We start from the raw sequence: 23,667 nt of genomic DNA on the forward strand, positions 1-23,667 counted from the left end.
ACCAACCCAAGGTATACAAATTAAAAATCTGGAGGAATATCATTTTAGATGCAAAGTTCTAGATGTCATTGGAAAAATTATTTGGTGCTGGAAAAGTGGGAGGCGGCAGCGGCCTCAGCGGTGGAGGTTTCGGGCGGGCACAGGACCCGCCAGTGTCTGGCAGGCACAGGCCCTAGCTGCAGGCCGCGCCTTTGCGAGGCAGCGGCCTGGACAGCAGCAACAGCAGCAGCAGGCCATGGCGGCGGCGGCGGCGGCGGCAGCGGTCCGAGAGGCCCGACTGGAAGGTGCCAGCGGCCTAGTAGAAGCTGCCAGCGGTGTCGGTGCTCTGGCAGCTGCTGCAGTTTCAGCCGCAGCCCGGGATGTAGAATTCTAAGACACTTCTCCAGCACTATGTGCCTGCCTTCTATCATGCTCTCTGCCTTGATGATTGTTGGAACACAGTCCACGAATGAAACTGCATGAGGAAACTTCTCATTGCTTGTGAGAAAGCTCCAAGAAAACAGGACAAGAGTCCTGTGACTTCAATTCTCCAAAGCTCAGGTTTGTCCTTGGAATGTGCTTTTGTGCCCCTTCCAGGGTCATGGTGTTGCTTTGGTCATGGTGTCTCTTTACAAAAATAGAATAGTAACTAAGGCAGACAAAGGAGCCAAGTTCAGTTCCTAACATTCATATTTGTTGGTTCACAATGAGTGTGCTTTCTCTCTCTCTCTCTCTCTCTCTCTCTCTCTCTCTCTCTCTCTCTCTCTCTCTCTCTCTCTCACACACACACACACACACACACCTCCAGATACACATAATGAAAACCTTAAAATCTCTTCCTATAAATAAATAAAACTATGAGAAGGAGAATATATTTCAGAAAGTCATTTAGACCTACTTCTCAGATGGGTCATTCACATAGGTCTCAATAGGAGCAATAGAAAAGTAACTAAGACAGTCTCCTAATTTATTCTGGATCATTTCCACACTCTTTGGCATTAGGGTTCAAATACAGGACCTTATACATGCTAGGCAATACTACCTCTGAGCTAACATCTCAGCAACACGGTTGCCCTTTAGATTATTTTGAGACATAGTCTCACTATTTTATGGAGACTGGCTTTGAAACCATTACAAAGCCCAGACTAGCTCAGAACTTGTGATCCTTGCATCTCAGTCTCCAAGTAGCTGATATTTCAGGCATGTTATCCCATATCTGGTTTATGTTGATAATTTTGGATTAGCTATATAATTAATATGGGAAATAAGCTAATCTTAAAAACAGTTTCTTTAGCCTGTGAAATCATAATATAGTTTGAAATAAGTTAGTTTGAAAACGGATAACATAGTCTCCCAGGAAAATGCTTTACTTAAACCAGATACCCAGAATCTATATGGCTCATCATCTGAAGGATATATGATTATTAAAACTTTTTGGTCATAGTACATGACTGAACTATAACATTATCAGATTATGTTATTTATTATTCTGCTTGTAGTAAAGACATTGCTAACGTATCTGTAAGTCTATTGTTGGGTGTTTTGAAATTTTCATTACATGTGGGACACAAGTAACAATAAAGGTGACTTGGCAGATGTAAGGTAAGGACAGGGATTTTCATCATTATACAGTTCTTACATGTTTCTTGTCTGGCTTTGTGACTACTTTGCCCCTTACAACAGCCACAAGAACAGCAATGAGACATCAGGGTTGCTAAGACATTAAAAGAATTTAAAAAACATTTGTTTTTATGTGTATGAGTCTTTGCTTTTGTGTATGTATTCATGTATGTGTACTATGTGTGTGGCTTGGCAAGTGCAGAGGCCAGAAGAGGCCATCAGATCCCATGGGATGGCTTTGAGCTGCATGTGGGTGCTGGGCATGGAACCATCGTCCCCTGAAAGGACAAGGAGTGTTCATAACTGCTGAGTGATTTTTCTAGCCTGATTTAAAAAACTGAGATAGAGACACACATGAATTCTAGGTTGGCTGGCTTTCCTGACTTGAGAATTAAGTGAGCCAAGTATTGAGAGTTTTCCCTCTTTAAGTATCATCTGCAGTGGAGTTTATGGGGTGCATTGGGCAGGACTTCTTTTCTAAAAAAAGGTTCCCAAGGCTCATGAATGGTCACTTATGCAAACATCTATATTAGTAGATTGTGACTCAGCACCTGGCTATGGGTGTGGATGAGGGAATTCTTGTTAAGTAAATAAGACCTCACAATCGACTCATTTAGTAATGTGCCATAATGCCTAATATCTGAAATTTTTTCATTCTTTTTTTCTTCTCCTTTTTGATACTGGGGATTGAACTCGGAACTCCAGCATGCTAGACCTGCACTCTGCCACTTCGATCCCTCAATCCATTTTTTACTTTTCATTTTGAGATTGGATCTCAGTGAGCTGCAAAGGCTGTACTGGACCTTACTCTGTATGCAGGCAAATCTTGAATTTGTGATCATCTAGCCTCACTCTCCTGGGTTTCCTGGATAATAGGCATGGGCCTCCCTTGAAAAATTTTCTTCATCTTAATTTTCCTCACTAAGAATTTTTAAAACAAAACTTCAAATAAAAACAACAACAATATTTCTTCTGACCTAGACCTCACTTTAGCCAAGGCTGGCCTCTAATTGATGACTATTCTCCAGCCTCAGTCTTCCTATTGCTGGAAGAACAATCATGGTACCCATATTTTGGAAAGCTGCTCAGATGATGTCAAGGGCAAGAACCACGGACTGGGAGTAAACCTGTAGGAGTCGGGAACTAAAGAGTTCAACCAGGGCTGAGATGCTCCCAGCCGCTATGTCCCTCTGCTGAGCGGAGCTGTGAGGAGCGGTTCCTTTACAACTAAGGGAAGAGGCCTGTCAGTTAGTCTAGGACCCCACCTAGCTGATTGAATGGGAAGTTCCAGTGAGCCTGTCTCCAGCTACCCACCAATCAAACATCAGGACTTGCCGCTCTTTACGCGATAGTCCCACCCCGAGGAGCGTAGCCCCGCCCCCTAGGAGCGTAGCCCCGCCCTTCCGATCGGGAGTCCCAACCCCTCCCCGGTCCTCTTGTGGCGTAGGCTCCAAGCAAGATTCATTCCTGGGCGGGCGGTTGCTGGTGTTTGGGCTCAGGCTCACACTCAGGCTCTTCCGTCACCTATTTGCTTCTGCCCAGGAGTGCGAGTGTTTTGGTTGTCCACCCCTGGCGGGGCAGTGGAGTACCATGAAGCGGGCAGCGATGTGGTAGGTGGCAGGGCGTGGAAGGGCTTGGAGGAGCGCTGTCCTGCGGCGCCCAAGCCTCCGTTTGCCGGCGCGGGCGGAAGAAGCAGTGGGCGGGACAGAAGCAAAAGATGCAGAAAGAGGCACCCGGCAGCCCATACCCGGGCTCAGCGACCTAGCTTGGAAGAATGCCAGTCTGCTATAGTGACTCTGGCACTTTAAAAAGGGAAGACTCAGGGTATTCCCTTGAAATTCCTATCCCTTTGCTCACCATGGGTGTGGCTGGAACCTTGGGGTATCCCCTTTTCCGAAAGCCAGTATTTTCACTTCTGCCTTGCCAGGCCTTTTCTCTTTGAAAAACGTTCTGGAGGTTATGTGCTTGACACACTTGGAATCTGACTTAAGTATGTTATCACGTGTGCAAACCATTCGGGTTCGGCTTGCATAAGCTGATTCATATGTTTTTAATTATTTTAGATTTCTTTGTATTATTTTCTGTGTATGAGTGTTTTCTTTGCACGAACGTCTTTGAACCACATGCATGCCTGGTGCCTGAAGTGATGAGCCTCCATGTGGGTGCTGGGAATCAAACCCAGGACTTTTTGCAACAAGTGCTGTTAACCACTGAGCCAACTCTCCAGCCACTTGTTTCTTTATTTTGGGGGCAGGGTTCCACTATGTAATCTTGGCTGGCCTAAAATTGGATTCGTACATCAACCAGACTGGCCTTGAACTCAAAGAGATCCCCCTTTCTACCGCTCTCCAGTGCTGCGGGTAAGGGTATGTGCCACCACTTCCAGTCCTTGTTTGTATATTTATTCATTGGTTTGAGAGAAACAACCCAAGTAATATTAGCCGGCCTTGAACCCATGGCAGTCCTTCAGCTTTCAACTTTTTTAGTGCTGGGATTTACAGATGTTCATTATCATGCCCTATTTAGAAGGTGACTCTGGTATGCGGAAAGGGTCTTGTAATGAAAGGGCTATGTTGGACCACATGGGCAATGAGAATGCGTTTTGGTAGATGTAATCTTTCCAACTGGCACAGTTAAGGACTGAAGTCTCTAGACTGAAGGGCATATCTGGCTGTCCCTAATCCACAACATGCAAATGTTTTCTGCTTGCCTGGTTTCCAAGAGAATGACACTTGCTCTGGTTTCAAAAGTCATCCTGCTGTTGGTGAACTCGACCTTGACTAATTCTCTAGGGGGCCTTGGTCTGCCTTTACTGTCCCTAGGAACTTTGCTATCAGGTGAACAAAGTGGGTCATCTCCCCACCCACCAGCACCTAAGCTTTGTCAAACTATTTGAAGACAGGCTGAAAGTTATTACAAGAAGGGCATAATTACCTTTGGACATAATGTGAAAGAAAGGCTTCTATAAGCTTTTTGGCCTTGCCCTTGTGCCTTCTTCCACAGGACCTTTCCAAAGGGTTGTGAAATTTTATTTTCATGTGTATGAGTGTTTTGCTTGCATGTCTACATGTTTTCCATAAGCATGCCTGATGCCAGTGGAGACCAAAAGAGGGCATCACATCCCCTGGAACTGGAGTTATAGATGGTTGTGAGCCACCACGTGAGTACTGCTAACCAAATCCAAGTCTCTTATAAGAGCAAGAAGTACTTTTTAATGGGCCAGAGAGTTGATTCAGTGACTAAGGGTAGTGGTTGCTCTTCCAGAGGACCCAGGTTCAAGGACTCCAGTTGCAGGAGCTCTGACCCCCTCATTTGGCCTCTTCAGGCACTGCATGCATGTAGTGCACAGACATACATGCAGGCAGAACACTCATACACATAAAAATAAAATCTCAATTTTTTAAAAAAAAGAAGTAGTTGTAATTATTGAGCTGTCTCTAGTCCCGACAACTCCTTTCTTGAGCCCTTCTAACCCAGTTTATAAGTTCTTCCTTGCACTCTCTATCATTGTCTTCCTTTCTTTCTTTCTTTTTTTTTGAGACAGGGTTTCTCTGCAGCTTTTTTAGAGCCTGTCCTGGAACTAGCTCTTGTAGACCAGGCTGGCCTCGAACTCACAGAGATCCGCCTGCCTCTGCCTCCCGAGTGCTGGGATTAAAGGCGTGCGCCACCGCCGCCCGGCTGTCTTCCTTTCTTGTTAGTCCTGGTGAGCCTTGGCTTCTGTCAGTGTCTAGTTGAGAAGTAATCCCTACATGAGGACAGACTGTCTGAGGTGATCAGGTTATTTTGTGTTTGCTTGTGGGGCTTTTTCCCAGACACGCATGCGTCATCCCACTTGATTTGGTCTCCATATTGAGGTATTTTCTTGTGGTAATGGGCATATGAATAACCTTGTCTGGGCTATTGTAGCTGAGGTACTGGATAGCAGCACAGGCCTTCAGTCATGCTAAGCAAGTCCTCTACCCCTGAGCTGACACCCCCAGGCTTGCAGTATCTGATAATACACTGACAATTTTTTTGCCATTTTTTTCCATATTTGAAACCTAAGATGGAGCCAAGCCATTTCTTTTCAGAACTGCAGGTGATTCTATCTCCTTGGCAAGCCATGGAGAGGTTGAAATTCTCAGGCCTCTTTCATTAGACAGGTTCATTCCTGGGGTCCTGTGGCCTGAGTATCCTAAAGGATCCGTGATAGTTTCCTTGAAAAGCCAGGGGGTTATGTTGTGGCGCTCTTGTGGTTTTATCAGAGATGAGGAGGAGAGTAAAGCAATCTCAAGGGACTGAGGGGCTAGCTATTATTAAGCAGTTCTCCTGCTCTTCTACTTAACTGCTTCATCACCTACCAGTGGGGCTATCCTCTAAGCACAGCACTGTTAAGTGTGTTTTGTCGTACAACATCACAGAGTATACTTAACACAAACTCAGATAACCCAGGCCAGACCGAATGCAACAATTTACAGCTTCCAGGTTGTAAATCTATAGAACAGTACTGTATTGAATGGTGTGGACAATTGTAACAAAGTGTTAAGTTATTTTTATGTCTAAAATGGAAAAGATAGAGTATTAATATGGTGTAGAAAATAAAAAGGGTGCACTCCTCTGCCATTATTAATATAGCTTACAGGACTAGAATTTGGTCCAGGTGAGTCAGCTCAAAGCACAAATATGTGGTACAGCTGTTTAAAAGCTATTCTTTTTCATATCAATGTTATATGAGTCTTTTTTTCAAGGTTTTTTTTTTTTTCTGGGCAGGGTTTCTCTGTGTAACAGTCTTAACTGTCCTGGAACTTGTTTTGTAGACCAGGCCGGCCTCAAACTCCCAGAGATTCGTCTGCTTCTGTCTTTCAAGTGCTGGGATTAAAGGTGTGCACCACCACCGCCTGGGTTTTTTCAAGTTTTAAGGTATACAGCTCAGGGACTGGAGAGATAGCTGTGTAGTTAAGAGCACTTGGGGCTCTTCCAGAGGACCTGAGTTTGAATCCCAGCAACCACGTCAGATAGATGACAACTACCTGTAATTCCAGCTCAGAAGAGTCATTCCCTTGGGCTGGACCCCACTGGGACCCACATAGAGCCACAGTCATGTCCACACACCCACACACTTTTACCTCTTGAATGTTGTGATTGTAGGCATGCGCCACCACCCTTAAGTTTATATATGCTGCAAACTGAACCCAGGGCTTCAAGCATGATAGGCAGTCACTCAGCCAACTCAGCTATATGCTCAATTCATAGTTTTTTAAAAAAGTGTTCAAATTCCTTAAAATATATATCCCATCTTTTAAGCTGCATACAAACTTAGGACATGAGACTCACTTTGAAAATATGTTGACCCAGGTGTTTTTCTGAATTCAGTAACCCCTGGGGTTTGAATTCAGGGCCATTTTGTCTTTTGGCGAATGGTAGCAATGAAATGATTAGTTTTTCTTTTTGTAGTGGGTTTTTCATGTTTGTCTGTGCATGTGAGTTGAGGTGTATGCACATGTATGTTTACAAGTGTGTTGGTTTGCATGCAGCATCAAGATGAGGCCATGGAGTATCCTGCTCTAACACTGGCCTTATTCCCATGAGACAGGAGCTCTCACTAAGACTAGCGTTGATCATTTAGGCCAGCAAACCCTGGTGGTTTTTTTGTCTCTGGGGTTATAGGCACCCATGCAGCCACACCTGACTATGTGGTTGCTGATAGCTGAACGAAGTTATACCCTACCCACTGAGCTACCTCCCCAATCTCGGCAGTGTTCTTTATTTAAAAAATATTATTGTATGTGTGTATATCTTTATGACGTACATGTGTGTGCCATGGTGTGCAGGTGGAGGTCATAGGACAGTTTTGTGGAGTCAGTTCTTTCTGTTTACCTTTCTGTGGGCCCTGAGGATTAAACTAAAGTTGTGACTTTTGTCATCCTCCGTCCCCTGTATGTTCTTTAAGACTGGGTATGTTCTATTGCAGAATCCTAGTTTATGAGATGACAGAATACAGGAATACATAACCTACTTCCATGGCTAATAGAATTGAACTTATATAAAAGTGTATACAATGATGAAAAATAGAAAATCTATTGTGAGAAAATTCAAATTTTAAGGTTAAGGTCAAGAAGACTAGAATATTAATCTGTGTAGAAAAGTACAGAAAAGGGAAAGGTTACTGTGTGAAACAAAATGCCAAGTGACTGGCAGCCATAGAGGTGAGGAATAAAGAAGGCATAAAGACTGAAGGCCTTCAGTGGGCGCTTCTGTTTTAGTGAGCCAACAGGGATTGTGTCACAGCTAAATTATATGACCAGGAAGAAAGGGGTTAAAAATCTTCTGTGAGGAAGTATCCATAATCATATCTTGTTTTGAAGCTGAATTAGTTGCCTTGGTGAAAGGTCAAAGATTTATTCTAGCAGCACATTAATTGTCAAAACTACACGTAAGTAGATTTTTATAAAGCAGTTTTACTGAGTGACTTTCACTGAATGCTATAACTCAGTAGCTTGCTCTAAGAAAAGGGAAACATGTAAATTTCTTTGGTTAGTCATTATCATAACATTATGTAGTGTAGGAATTTGCCAGTAACTTGAACTGGATGATGGTGTTTAGAATTCTTGATTCCTTCAGTAACATTTCAGCTTTCAGAATATGTATGGGTGGGTGTGGTCTCACTATTTAGCCCTCACTTTCTTGAAACTCACTGTGTAGAACAGGCTGGCCTTGAACTCACCTGGATCTGTCCCCATACCAGGCTGCCATATGTTATTACTGATATGGTAGTATATGGTTGTCAACATTTGCAAAAGTGAGCTACCCATCAGCTTACCCAGCTTATTTTTGAGAGAATTGGTAAGGCTCCTTTGGGTACATAGCTTTTATTTTCTTTCACTAGGGTCCTAGGAATTTCTCAACAAGTTTTGTAAGTACTATTCTTTGAGTACAAAGGGATGACTCAAAGTTCAAAGATGATTAGTTTGTAATTGAGTTGATCTTACTTATTGAGGAAATGTGGTGTGCAAATAAAGGACAAAGCATTTACTAAAGGCAGTGTGTGGGTAGATACTCTGGAAGAGGTGACATCTTACAGGTTCCCAGAGAAGCAGCTCTGGAAACTACTTTAAGTATGCTTTCTCTTGTTTTCCAGGCTTTGTACCTTGAACAGGGGGCTTCTTACTCGTGGCAGAGGACTAAGTCAAGGATCCCAGTACACCAAAAATCATGGGCCCTTACACATCAGTGAAGGCAAGCATGATTTTTTTCCCTTTTGTGCCTACATGATGAAAAAGCCCATTTTCCATGGGAAGTGATGCACAGAATGATAGCAGCAGTAATGAACTGTACATGTGAAATAATTACACATATATGTGTGTAGGGGGTGGGCATTTGTACAAGAACACTTGTGCATACAGGAGCATCAGTTTTCTTTGGAGTTACAGCTGGTTCTAAGCCACCTGGTACAGGTGCTGAGAACTGAGTTCAGGTATTCCAGAGAAGAAGTAGATGCTCTTTTTTTTCTAAGTTTTATCTTATTTTTTATTGATTTTATTGAGCTCTACATTTTTCTCTGCTTCCCCCCTTTCTCTCCCCTCCCCTTAAACCATCTCCCATGCTCCCCATGCTTCCAATTTACTGAAGAGATCTTTTTCTACTTACCATGTAGATTAGATCAATGTAAGTCTCTCTAGTGTCATCATTGTTGTCTGAGTTCTCTGGGGTTGTGATTTGTGGGCTGGTTTTCTTTGCTTTATGTTTAAAAACCACTTATGAGTGAGTATATATGATAATTGTCTTTCTGGGTCTGGGTTACCTCATTCAGTATGTTTTCTAGCTCCATCTATTTGCCCACAAAATTCAAGATGTCCTTATTTTTTCTGCTGTGTAGTACTCCATTGTGTAAAAGTACCACATTTTCTTTATCCATTCTTCGGTCAAGGGGCATTTAGGTTGTTTCCAGGTTCTGGCTATGACAAACAATGCCACTATGAACATAGTTGAGCACATGTCCTTGTGGCACGATTAAGCATCCTTTGGATATATACCCAAAAGTGGTATTACTGGGTCTTGAGGAAGGTTGTTTCCTAATTTTCTGAGAATTCACCACACTGACATCCAAAAGGCCTGTACCAGCTTGCACTCCCACCAGCAATGCAGGAGTGTTCCCTTTACCCCACATCCTCTCCAGCATAAGTTGTCATCAGTGTTTTTGATCTTGGCCTTAAGGAAATGCTCAACATCCTTAGCCGTCAGAGATATGCAAATCAAAACAACTTTGAGATTCTATCTTACACCTGTAAGAATGGCCAAAAACTACATGCTCTTAACCACTGCATCATCTCTCTATCCCAGATACATGTTAAGTGTCAGTGTTTCATAAGTATCCCATGTATAAAATAATGAAGATAGTTGCATAATAGCTTGATGTAGAAATCGGAGTCAGAATTTGATGTGTTCCTAGGAGCCTTGGGGACTGAGCAGTTTCTTCTATCCACTTCCCGTGTAAAGCTACAGAAGACTGGAACAGAGATATAGTCATGAAGAAGACATGAGCCTGCCATTTTGTGTCAACCTTAAATGCTTATGTATAGTTTTGTTAGAGGGACATTGTTAATGTATTCTTAGTTGCACTTACTAATATTATATGCAGACTATGGTATGTCTTAGGAACTAGAAATACTCATAAAAATTAAAATTGACACCTCTTTAAGGGGTCTGAGTGAAAGAGAGAGAATATGAATATGTGTAAAATTGAAATTTCTTGGTTTTCAGCACCTACCGATCTTTAACACTGACCAAACTAGTGAGAACTATTTTATGTCAGTGAGCATCAGGAATCTGTACTGTTTGGGCTATTTTGTATACATTATTTTTGGGAGGATGAAATTCAGAAATAAGAATAATTTACTAATGGTGATGATTTACAATTCTTCATGTTTTCACCTTAATTAATGTGTTCACTGAGTATGTGACATACACACAACAGTATGACAAAAAATCCACCACTTTCAGGAGACTGCATGTTAGTCTTACCATAATTTGGTTTTGATCATTTTGTTATTGAAGGACCACGTATAGCTACATTTTAATTTCCCATGACATGAATATATATTTTGAAATGCTAGAAAAAACAGATTATTTGAAATATTGTATGTTTATTTTCTAATTTCAAATTACTACTGATTATCTAATTATTTTCCCCTTTCCATATAGCATGTTCAGCTATCCATGTGAATCATGGTGTGTGGTAATTAGTATTGATTTTTCCCCTCAGCGCTTATGTTTTGCTTTAAGCTAATTCACTCTAGCATAGTGGGCACTAATTAAAATTAAATCACACTTTTTGCTTTACCTTGATTTAAGTCTTTGCTTTGGTAGGCTTAAGCTGCTTTAATTAGGATGGTATAGATATGTAAGTAATCAATTGCAATAAAACTCAGTTTTAGATAGTAGTGTTAGTTGCTGAACTCAGTTGTTTTCTCTAATACTGCCTATAAGAAGATAGGTGGGGATTCTGTTTATAAATATCTTTGTTCCCAGACTGGGAAGATAGCTCAATTGGTGAAGTACTTGCCATGCAGGCATGAGAACCTGAGACTGATCTGTGGTCCCAACATCGAGGATATGAAATCATATGGGTATTTGCGGCTCACAGGCTGGGTAGCCTAGACTAGCAAGCTCACAGGCCCTGATAAATCCTGTCTCAAAAAACAAAGTGGCTCACACCTGAATAGTGATACCTATGGTTGTTCTCTGGCTTATACATGTTTGTATACATGTACAAAAGATTTCCATCTTAAAGGGACTCAACTCGTGACTTTTTATCAAAAGGCTTTATCAGCCCTTTTGGATGAAAAGTTGAAAATTTTATGATTTATGTAAATGAACCTCAGTAATTGACAAAAAAGTATGTTTATTTGCACTAAGGAGACGGTATAGTTGTTTCCCATTTTCAGAGAGCAGAAGCCTGATCCCTCCCCTGAGCTGTTATAGCATTGAATGGGAATTCAGGAATCTTGATACCTTTTGAGTGCATGAGCAGCTTTGCTTAGTTCCTGAGCATTTTGCCCTAACCCATTTTTCCTATTGCCTTGTTTCATGGGGTAATGGCTTTATTTTTGTTTCAGTTCGGGATAAGTTACGGGAGATAGTAGGAGTATCCACAAACTGGAGGTAAGCACTTTGGTTGTTTTATCCCCCAGGGACATGCTAAGTAATATTTAGGCTCAGTTGCTGATCCTCTTCTATGGATGAGGAGATGTATGTGGAGGTGGGGCTTTCCCATTGGGGCAAAAAGAGCGACTTCTTAATGTTTTAATCAGTTGATGCATCATCACCATGAAAAGTGGCATTTATCTATATTGCGTATTTTCCTTTTTCTCTTTTATATTGTGCATTTTCTAAACTAGATATATTCATTGATTCTCAGAAGAAAACTTGTGATGTTCTTATGGCATATTTTTCTATTCCATTTTTTAACACAGTGAAACGGAAACTCACAGTCAAGACTTGGGACTTGAACTCGAGTCTTCTCGTTTTACTGTTTCCTGTAACTTGACTCCCTTATTCAAAGGCTTGGGAAAGTCCTGTGGTTTGGGAGCATGGATCTTGGCCCAAGCCGAGGACGCCCTTGCTGAAGGCATAGAAGGCCAGACTATTGTGGTGTACCATCTGTGGGATCCAGATTCAATCTGGGAGGTTAGGAAAAAGCTTAGATGAATAGGTCAGGGGTGCTCACCAACCCAGTCCCCAGAAGAAGCTTGTGGATATGATGCTTCCTGGTGGAAGTCTAGAGGTTGGTTGACATGCAGAATTGAGTGGCCAGACTAAGCCAGGGCATTACCTCTGAGACCTAGGCTTGATCCAAGAGGATACAGAAAAACAAACATCAGGTTGTTGGGGTTACGTACTAGGCTAGAGTCTGGAGGAGAACTTCTGACATCTGGGTACGGAGTAGGGTGGTGAAGGTGGGGCAAAGGGACCCATGTGTGCATTCAGGGAGGGCATGTCTGGCTAGAAGTCTAGAGATTGCTTGGGGTGCAAGAAGAGGTAGCCAGACTAGGATTAAAGTTTTTAAAACAACGTTAAGATTTCAAAAGTGTTTTAAAAGTTAGATCTGACATCTAATGGAGTTCCCCCATCCAGAGTAAATTGACAGATTATACCTGTTTTTCCCCGTGAATTTGACTTTTACATGGCTAACCTGTTTGATTTGAGAGTATTGCACATTCTCCATTTATCTGGTACCATTTAACTTGTTTCTCTGACTTTAATATTCTTTGTGAACTAAACTAATAATAGTTTATCATTTAAATTTGGAAGAACTTCTTACATAATGTTCTTGCTGACATTTCGGTTTCCTATTGCTTTCTCTGTTGTCTTCTGCTTTACTCTTTTCTTTTTTTCTCTGCCTTTTAAAAATGTTTTCTTCCTTTTTAATCCTTTATTCCACTTTGCATACCTCCTTTGGATATCATTCATTTCTCTCGTTTGTCTCTCTTCTGAGACTGAAGGGAGAGAGTCAGCTGAGTGAGGAAGAGGAGAGAGAGAAGATGAGAATGAAGATGAACATATGACAGGACATAGAATATGAGTGTCAGCACCCCGTTTCTTGCATTTCTCTGCTCTCATGCTTAGTATTGAACTCAGGACTTTGCTAGGCAAGTGTTCTACCACTAAGCTATGGTGCTAGTGTGAATAAACCTTTTAAAAGATTTATTTATTTTCATGTGTAAGGCTGATTTGGCAGCATTTATGTATGTGCATCATGTGTATAGTACCTGAGGAGGCCAGAAGTTTCCATCAGATCCTCCGGAATTCGAGTTAGAGATGGCTGTACATACTGGGAATTGAATCTTGAGTCCTTACACAAGCAGCCAATGCTCTGAACCACTGCACCATATCTCCAGCTCCTGAATAAACTTTTTTTGATCAGTTGAATATGTGGTTCATTTAGGTGTATCTTTATCACTAAGTATGCGTTTCTTATGTATATACCTAGTGACAGCTAATTCACTTGGGAGAGCATGAGACTTATATCCACAAGCATAAAAATGTCATCAGAAATGTTGTTTTACCAAATGCTTCGTGGGAAGGGAAAGAAGGAATTGAAGATCAAGTAGGCCTCGATCCCTCCTTTCTTCCATTTATTTTGTCTGACTGACCTGTTTGAGGGAATGGATACTGGAATTGTACTACAGTACTGTTCTTGTTTTGTGAAGCCTACCTTTTCTTCTCAGAGACCATGTGAAAGCAATGGAGGAAAGGAAGTTACTTCATAACCTGTTGGCTAAATCACAGAAAGACCTACCACCGAGGAAAATGAAGGACAGTTTCATCGAAGTTCTCCTACCTTTGGGTAGTGATCCTGAGCTACGAGATAAATATTTGACTGTTCAAAACACAGTAAGGTAATGCTGTATTATTCTCATTATTGTCAAAAAATTGTTACTATTTTTTCCTTTTAAAATAACCACTGTGAGATACAGTTCATACACCTTACAGTCCATCTATTCAAAGTGTATGACTGTAGGTTCAGTACAGTGAAGGACTGGTGTAAGTATCACTCCAGTCAATCTTAGGGCTTCTTCTTTATCCCAAAGGACATTATGAAAATTTAAAGGGAAGTCATTGTGATTTTTATTTAATTCACATTTGACTTTATTTCACAGATTCGGCCGGATTCTTGAGGACCTTGACAGCTTAGGAGGTACTGGAATTTGTCTTCCTAAGAACAGTTACAGGTAGACAGCGAATCCATGATAGAAAGGGCCATTTTATTCTTTATACCACACAGACAGAAAAGGTTTTTCATTGTCGTACTGTTTTTCTTATGAATATGGATTTCCATATAACAGAGTTACCATCCAAATGAGCCTTCTTACTGATTTTTTAGTTTTAAATTTTAGTTTCAATGCAGGGGATTGAACCCAGGGCCTCAAGCATGCTAAGCATGCACTCTAGATGCAGTTTTATCTGTAATGTCAGGGAACACTATTATCTAAGCATGGCATGGCCATTGCACTCTTGAATTTTCAGCAGGTTATTGCCTGTACAAGATCTGTATGAGATTGGGCCCTTTGGCAATCCATCATAGGGGAGTAAACTACTTAGGAGGCCCCACTTCTCCTGGAAGCTCTATGTGCAGTTAACTGTTATTAGGTATGAGGGGCTTATGAAGTCCCACTCCTCCCTGAGGATCTATAGACAATTAGTGGTTTCTTAAGTGGTGTAGTCACCGGTAAATTGAGCTATGATCCTGTAAATAATCCCTCACTTATGACCTTATGTGTACCCCAACTAAACTCAATGGGTCACTAAAACTTTTTAAAAGAAGTTTTTTTGTTTGTTTGTTTGTTTGTGGGGTGTAGGAGTGTTTAGAGACAGGATTTTTCTGTGTAAAAGCCCTGGCTATCCAGGAACTCACTTTGTAGACCAAGCTGTCCTGGAACTCATAGAGATCCACCTGCCTCTGCCTCCCAAATACTGGGATTAAAGCTGTGCACCACCACAACCCAGCATTTAAAAGGTATTTAAAGACAAGTTACAGACACCATGTAAAGAAGCATTTTCCATGTATCATGTGTTGAAAATTAAATTGCAGACCACCATATATTTTAGTATATACTTCCTATGAAGTAGGATATCTCTTATATAGACATAATGCTGCCATCATGGTCAGAAACTTAACACTTTTTAATCCTCAGGGCTAGTCAGTATTCACTAGTGGTCATTTATTAAAGAAAGGCACACTTTCTACACATGGATTGCATTTGGTAGTTGTGTTAGAAATAGGCACCCAGCCTTTTCTTGGTTTTTGTAAGCTTAGCCCTTTGGAAGGGTGCGGGCTGCTTTTCTTGTAGATTCTTATAGACAGGCCCTTTCTTCAGTCTTGTCTGATATGTTCTCATGATTAGTGTCAGGATTTGTATCTTCCGCAGGAACACCATGGGAGGGATGCTTTGTTCTTACCGTGGCTCATCAAATAATACTTAGCTTTTCATTTCTCCGGTTTCTGATAAGGTAAACTTTCACATAGTAAATGTGATATCTGACACGTTTTCTGTAAAATTACTCCTTTCCCCTTTGTAGTAAATTAACATCATTGTAAGGACCCTTTGAGACCTTGTAAGTATCCCATTCCTTGCCAGACTTTCAGTTATTATTATTATCTTTTTCCTCTTCATAATGTTTCAGTACTGGAAATTTGAGCTAGGGCCTTGACATGGCAGATAGGTATTCCACCACTGACCTACATTCTTTCAAACAACGTCTTGCTGTATAGGATGGCCAAGAACTTGCTATGTATCCCAGGCTGGCCTCACTTTATAAAACTGAGCCATCTCCATGGCTCCCTGGATTTAAAAAATGTGTCCTCCATCATTCTATGAGCACACTTTCAACTTTCTGACCCGTAAGATATTCTAGATTCATCTTATCCTTCTCTGGCCCAGGCCGCCAGTTAGCCAAGTCTCAGAGGGATTGTAGTTCTTTTTACTGGAGAATGGCTTTTAGAAGCCAAGGTCTATATGCTGGGAGTAGTTGTTGTTACTAGTTGTCACATCCTGGATATGTATGTCCATGTATGTCCATTTACATTTGTTTACTTATTGATCTATGTATATGGAGACTATGCTTTTAAACTGGTACCTTCAACTTTTGTTTAGCAGTCTATGGTTTGCACTTCAATATTTATCATTCCCTTTTCCAGTTAGCTCCATTATCTTTAATATATTTACTAACGTGACCAGCTTCCTGCCTGTCACCCATTTACCAGGACCACTACCCAAATCCTCACCCTAACAATTAAGTCACCCTCTTCATTGTTTTTGGTCTGCCACATGCTTACCATACTTTTGTCACCTCCCCTCTGCATGAATATCTTGCTCATTCCACTCATTCCTCCCTCATAATGACGTTTAGATTTAACTGTTGGGAAGGGACTTAAAGACTCTCAAGTCTCTTAAAATACAAATACAAGCCCACTTACATATAGCTGCCCTTCTCCTCTACATTTGTTAGAAATTCTTAGTGATGTTTAAAAATTATATACATTTATATTTGCATATCTTACTTTGGTTTTCTTAGCTGTCCTTATATACACAAACACCTTTGCCATTGCCCTTAGTTTTCTTTTTTAAATTTTAAAATTTATTTGTGTGTACATGAGTAGGCAATCAAAGGACAGCTTATGGGAGTTGTTTCCACCTTTTTACCATGTAGATTTGGGGGATTGACCTGAGGTCGTTAGGCTTAGCAGCAAGTGCCTTTAGTGGCTGAGCTCTCTTGCTGACCCTACTACCCTTGTATTCTCTCTCATGACCTCCTGTTGATGGCCAGTCCCTTCCACCTATTCTCTTAACACTTTTAATTCCTTCTTTAGGGAACTTGCCATACCACTTAAGCTGTTTTCTTTGTATCCCAAGTCATTTCCCAACTTTACTTTCCCCACATTTTATAAACACCAAGATTCTCCATCTCAAAGTGAAAAGCAGATAAACTCCCTTCCCTTATAAACACTCTCAATTTTCCCCTTCCCTTCATTGCTGATTTCTGGAAAGAATTAGAAACGTCTGTTTCGCCGTTCCTTACCGTGAACTGTTGCCTGGCTGCTATGGCCTGGTTTCACCTCTTCTGTGCCTTTGACAGTGTTCTTGCCACACTCACCCTTGTCTCCTTCACTGCACAGTCTACTAAGTTCTTCCCCCAGCTTCCCTGATCTCTCTTGTGATTTGTGATATTGTTCCCCTCATTCTTGGTCTCTGTTTCTTCTTGACTCTTTGGCATCTCTTTTCCAGTCCTTTTCATAGGTTCCTCTTTCTCTGTTGATCCATTAAATGTTGACTGTTCCAGAGTGTTTATCTTCTGCATTTTTGAAGGCTACCTTTGTACATTCTGTATAAATAATCTCATCTGTTTTCAGCCCTTCAGTTGCTATGATTATGCTAAATTCCTGTAAAACTACATTTCCTGGGCTCCTCTGAGTTCCAGGTTGTCTTCCTGTCTACTGGATATCTTCTCTTTACTGTACTTTTTAGACTTCTCAAATTCAAAATCTTCAGCTGGGAGTTATATCTCAGTGACAGAGTGCTAGCTAAGCATGGTGGGAGTCAATTCCTAGCTCTGAATAAATAAGCAAACAACATTTCAATGCAATTGACCCGTTGTGTTCCATCTAATGGAACACTCATCTAAGCTAGAAACTTGCATTTATTCAAGTCTTGTCAGATCTACTTTTTTCTTATTTCTTGAATTTTTTTTATCTCCTATTCTACTACTATGACACAGGTCACACACAAGATTTCCGGGAACCTGACAGGCTTTTAAGTGGGGTTTCTTGCCTATAACATTGCATGCCCCAGTGTATCCTTTAAAAGGTATATGGATGGAAGAATTAACTGTCATTCAGCAAGTATTTATTCAGCAGACTTTGACCTGAGGATGGATGAGACACATTCGAGTACATCATGGTGGGGAAAGCAGGGACACCATCCAATGTGTAACTGCAATACAAATTTAAATGAGTTCATATTCATAAGGCACATGGAGCCATACTTGGAAAATATAGAATGTATGTTAAGATACAGAAGGTGTACACAGGATTCTAGCATGGTGTGGGAGTCAGGAGTGTGGTTGGGAAAGAGGGATAACTAAGGAAAAGAGCTTCGTGACTGCGGAAGAATCAGGAGGAAAGCGTGTAGCTGAGGCCATGTGCTTAATTCCTTTCTTCTGGGGATGTTTGCTTGATACTGTCAGCTTGTCCTAGGTGCTTGCTCTCGTTTAGCACTCTTTCCTCAGGGTGGTGACAAGCTACTTGGCAGCTCTGAGCTTTGGAATTTTGTTTCCTTACTTTATCTATAACTGAGGGAATAGTCAGATTAAAGGATCTCCAGATTGATTCAGTTTATAAGTCTTTGCTGCCAGATATAATAGAGTGGCTTGTAATCCCTAGCACCTAAGAGACCTGAAGCAAGGGCTGGAGAGATGGCTCAGTAGTTAAGAGCACTAGCTGCTCTTACAGAGAAGCCAGGTTTCATTTCCAACAGCTACATGGTAGGTCACACTGTATGTAACTCTAGTTCCAGGGAATCCAGTGCTCTATTTGGACCTTGTGCTGGCTAGGTTTATGTCACGCTGACACAAACTAGATTCACCAGAGAGGAGGGAGCCTCAATTGAGAAAATGCTTCCATAAGACATTGCTGTAGGCAAGCCTATGGGGAGGTTGTAATTAGTGATTGGTGTGGGAGGGCCCAGTTTATTGTGGGTGGTGCCACTCCTGGGCTGGTTGTCTCGAGTTCTATAGAAGAGCACTCTGAGCAAGCCATGAAGAACAAGCCAGTAAGTAGCATTCCTCTGTGGCCTCTGCATCAGCTCCTGCCTTCAGGTTCCTGCTCTGTTTTAATTCTTGTCCTGACTTCCTTCAGTGATTAACAGTAATGTGGAAGCATTAGGGAAATAAGCCCTTTCCTTCCAAAGTTACTTTTAGCCATGTTGTTTTATCACAGCAATAGTAACCCTGACTAGGACAGACCTCTACAGGTTCCTGCACAAATGAAGCACTAATACATATATGTAAGCACAGACACATAAAAAGAGGGAAAATGTCTTTCTAAGCCTGGAGGCTCACATCTGCAATTCTTGTATTTAGGAGAATGAGGCAGAATAATCACCACATGTTTGGGACCAGCCTGGGATGTATAGTGAGTTCCCAGTCAGCCTGGACAACAGAGTGAGACCCTGTCTCAGTAAACCAAAAGAAACGAGTCTTTAGTTCTAGTATAAGATCATTACTTGAGTAGTACTGGATTTTATTGAAAATAAGACCTTTTGTGAATTTAAGGGAGAGAATTGTAAATGGAAGAAATAATTTTGTTTTTCTATTATTTTATACTCTTCTGGTTTTCCTACAGTTCTTGTTTGCTACATGCACAACAGAAATCATTCTGTTATGATGTCTCCTTTATCAATAGTGACAGCCCTAGTGGACAAGATTGGTAAGCAAGATCAGCTTCTATGCATACTTATAATTTTCAGTAATTATGAAGTATTATTGGGATTGGGGGGAAATGGTTTCCATTTAAAGCGGATTTTAATGTATATATGAAATTATCTAGAATATAACATGATGTTTATATAATTAAATGGAAGAGTTTAATTTAATTACAGTTTTTATAATCCTCATATGTTCTCAGATTTTTAGATTTATTTTGTATGTCAAAAATTATTGTAATTTTGAAGATAAATATAATACAACTTGTCAGCTTTTCAGGTGTTATTATTCACTTATAGTACAGACTTTTCTTATATAGTTTGGATGGCTCTTAACTTTCTATTTTGCAGATATGTGTAAACAGAGCTTAAGTCCTGAACAGGACATTAAGTTCACTGGCCATGTTAGCTGGGTTGGAAAGACATCCATGGAAGTGAAGATGAAAATGTTCCAGGTATGTATGTGCATGAAGATCCCTCACTGTTCAATTATAATCAGCTAATCTCACTTGAAGAAAATCTGTGTATGTTCATGGATAAGTATGCAACCCATAGCTTCAAAAATAATTAACAGTTCAAAGGAGGGATAGTATCTTCCTTTTGCTACTTGCATTTAATATATATTATTTTGTAATCATATACAGCTGTATATTAAGGTACTTGTTTCTGATTTTTCCCAGGAGGATTTCACAAAAGTCTGAGTTGAACTAGATGTGAATTGTACTGATTACTGTATTACTTTTGGGGGCTGCTGTACCATAAAGTCCCACAAACTGGTGGCTTAAAAATATCAGCAATTTATTGTTTGAATTTGGAGGCTCTGATTCCCAAATCAAGCTGTCAGCAGGGTCATATTCTGTCTTAAACCTATAGGAGATTATCTTTGCTTACCTCTTCTTAGTATCAGGAGGCATTTCTGCTTTTGTCATTGTATCTTAGTTACTGCAATGACACGCCATGACCAAAAAGTAAGTCGTGGATGAAAGGGTTTATCTGGCTTACAAATCTATATTGCTGTTCATCAATGAAGGGAGTCAGGACAGGAACTCAAACAGGGTTGGAACCTGGAGGCAGGAACTGATGCAGAGGCCATGGAAGAATGCTGCTTCCTGGTTTGTTTCCTCAGCTTTCTCATCCTGCTTTCTTATAGCACCCAGGACCAGCCGTTCAGGGATGGCATCATCCACAGTGGGCTAGGCCCCACCCCATTGATCACTAATTGAGAAAATGCCTTACAGCTGGATCCCATGGAGGCATTTTCTCAACAGAGGCTTCTTTCTCTCTGATGACTCTAGCTTGTGTCAAATTGACACACAAAACCAGCCAGTACACACTGTGTGGTTTTTGTGTGTCTATATGTCTATCTCTTTTCTCTGACTAATATCTTAATCATATTGGATTGAAGGCCCACTCTGCTCCAATATGAACTCATTGTTTTTGTTCTGTATTTGAGATAGGGTTTCATATAACCCAGGCTGGCCTTGTTGGTCCTCAAGAGTGAGTGAGTGAGTGAGTGAGTATCTGATGGGGGACTAGTTGGTGGTGGCTTTGTCATCAGCACCACTGATGAGGCAACCTTACAGAAGCAGTGGGAGGCTTTACTATTGTTCTGGGGTTTTAGTTTTCTGAGACAAGTTTATGTCCTGTAGTCTACACTAGCTTCAAATTCCTGATCCTCCTGCCTCCGCCTCTCATAGGCATGTATCACACGTCTGGCTTTATTTATTTACTTATTTATTTATTGTTTTGAGACACAGCCTCACTCTGTAGCACAGGTTGTCCTGGAACTCATAGCAATCCTCCTGCCTCAGCCTAGCAAATGCTAGGATTACATGCATGAGTTGCTATTCCTGGTTTTCATTTTATCTAATTATGCCTGTAATGTCCCCATTTTCAAGTAATTCCCACCTATAGATCTGGAGGTTAGGCCTTCATCATACCTTTGGGGATGAAAGACACACTTCATTTCTTTTCTTTGTGTGGTACTGGGGAACAAGCTCATATCCTTTCATGTTCTAGGCAAGTGCTTTACACCTGAGTTACATACCCAGCCCTCAGTTGTTACTAGTCATTTGGGTGCAGTTAAAACAGCTTCTTTTATGAGCAGAATTCAGAGGATAATCAATGCAGAGACCGAATAACTTACAGTATGCCCAGCATTCCACTGTAGAGAACATAAGCATTGACTTACTTAATTACACTGTGGTAATCAGTGGACTTATTATTCAGATGCATTATTTTTCTGCTATAGAATTCTAAAGCATTTTCACCTCATGGTAAAATCAACTTTCAGATTTGAGAAAAGTCTGAAGCTTGCAATGTATAGTAATTGTCCAGAAATTGAAAATTTATCCTTTGATAATTTTAAGCATGCATATAAGGCATTTTAGCATATATACCCCATTACCGTCTTTTGGTTTCCTTTAAGTCCCACTGAACCACTTCTTCCCTTCTTTACAACTAGGACCCTTAATACTTTTATGCCATTTTTTGTGACCCATGATATTTAATTAGGATTGATTGCTTGAGCATGGGTAGGGGATTATTTACTGAAATAGTGGCCACACCACTGAAGAAAATAACTTGTTGGCAAGTGGTCGATAGAATTAACCAGACTAGCTTTACTATAAAATATTTAGCTTTAATAAAGGAAAGAAAGGGGGACTTACAAAGCCTGGGTTCCAGCAAGAAGTGCAGGAAAAACAAAGAGAAAGCGGGAAGCACACCCGCAATATTTATTAGTAAATCTTAGCCTAAGGGGAACACACCCCACAACCAAGGTGATTGGCTGACCTTCCCCATCAATAACTCCTTCCCCACTGGTAGCTATACCCATAATGGCTGCTCAGGGAGAGGTGGGGCCTCCCAAAAGCCCCTCCTCTATCCCTGATGGAATGTTTAAGGGCCCAATGTCTTATGCAGGTAACCATAGCTGCTGTGACTTCATGAGTGCAGTGACCAGATATTGAATAGGACACATCATTGTACAAAACACTTCCACATCCTCTGAGACTTAACGGTTTTTCTGCCCCCCCTCTTATGATGGGGTACTCTTTAAGATTTAGAGGGGGTGATATAGATGTGTCTATATAGGGCTGCATATTCAACAGCCACTTAGTTCTCAGCACTTTTGAGAAGTTAGATGTGTCAGCATTAACTACCAGTAATTTTTTTAAAAAATTAAATACTGTATCAAAGTGATTGGATTGTATTCCCATATTTATGTAATTAGCAGTAATGCTGGTTTTATTGTCCTTTTAAAAATTATAAAACAAAAAATGTGGTGCATGTCATTAACTCAGGAGGCAGAGGCAAGTGGATCTCTGAGTTCAAGGCCAGCATGGTCTATAGAGTGAGTTCCAGGACAGGTTCCAAAGCTACAGAGAAACCTTATCTTGAAAAACCAAAATAATGATAATAATAATAATAAAGCAACACACTTATAAAGTTGCTATGAATGCTTCTATGATTTGTAGATACTTAACCAAACTCCTTGGTTAATTTCTGTCCTACTCAGTGCTGTGCACTGTAGATTTCCTGACCTAGGGCCCGCATTCCGGGGAATCACAGCTATTTGACTCTCCTATAAATAAATTAGAAAATACAGGAGAGGAGAGGGGAGGGGAGGGGAGGGGAGAAAGAATATGAAAAGTTGCGGCATATGCCTCTCTCTCTCTAGCCTGTCCTTTCTCTCTGGCTTTACCAGGCAAAATTTCCAAAGCTAATCTTAGATCATGTTATTCTACTTTATAAAAACCTTCAGTGACCATTGGGCTGGAATGCATATTCCTTTGATTAGGTAGTGCCCAAGGTACTCTATAAGCTAGAAGCAATCTACTTTTCCAACTTTATTCCTTTTATCATTTATGTGTTTTCTTTTTTGTTCTTTCAATGCCAAGTTTTGAATCCAGGGCCTTGTGTATAATAGGCAAATGCTGTACCACTGAGCCACTTCCCAGCCCTGTGTACCTTCTTAACGCTCATTGCTGGTTATTGAGTAGTCTGCGAGTATGGAGTTACATAGCAATCATTTAGCAACCAAATGTCTGTTAATGCCTTTTTCTTTACCTGAAATGCGTTGTGCTCTGATTCTGTGCATTCCCACTGTGCT

General features: G+C 40.8%; 1 protein-coding gene across 3 annotated transcripts in view; it reads left to right on the top strand.

Annotated features, from left to right (window-relative positions):
* The first annotated feature begins 3,040 nt into the window (after positions 1–3,040).
* The window catches only part of Acot9 (acyl-CoA thioesterase 9), a 43,694-nt gene continuing 23,067 nt past the window's right edge, over positions 3,041–23,667 (top strand). The window contains exons 1-8 of one of the 3 annotated variants that reach the window (XM_038316733.1): positions 3,041–3,209; positions 8,717–8,814; positions 10,780–10,806; positions 11,694–11,739; positions 13,806–13,976; positions 14,238–14,275; positions 19,478–19,561; positions 19,908–20,011. In XM_038316733.1, coding sequence (XP_038172661.1) covers positions 3,190–3,209; positions 8,717–8,814; positions 10,780–10,806; positions 11,694–11,739; positions 13,806–13,976; positions 14,238–14,275; positions 19,478–19,561; positions 19,908–20,011 — 588 coding nt within the window. In that variant the 5' untranslated portion in view covers positions 3,041–3,189. The remainder of the gene's footprint in view (positions 3,210–8,716; positions 8,815–10,779; positions 10,807–11,693; positions 11,740–13,805; positions 13,977–14,237; positions 14,276–19,477; positions 19,562–19,907; positions 20,012–23,667) is intronic. The other 2 variants (XM_038316735.1, XM_038316736.1) reach the window with 2 other exon arrangements.

This window comes from Arvicola amphibius, chromosome X (genome assembly GCF_903992535.2).
Source record: "Arvicola amphibius chromosome X, mArvAmp1.2, whole genome shotgun sequence".
NCBI lineage: Eukaryota > Metazoa > Chordata > Mammalia > Rodentia > Cricetidae > Arvicola > Arvicola amphibius.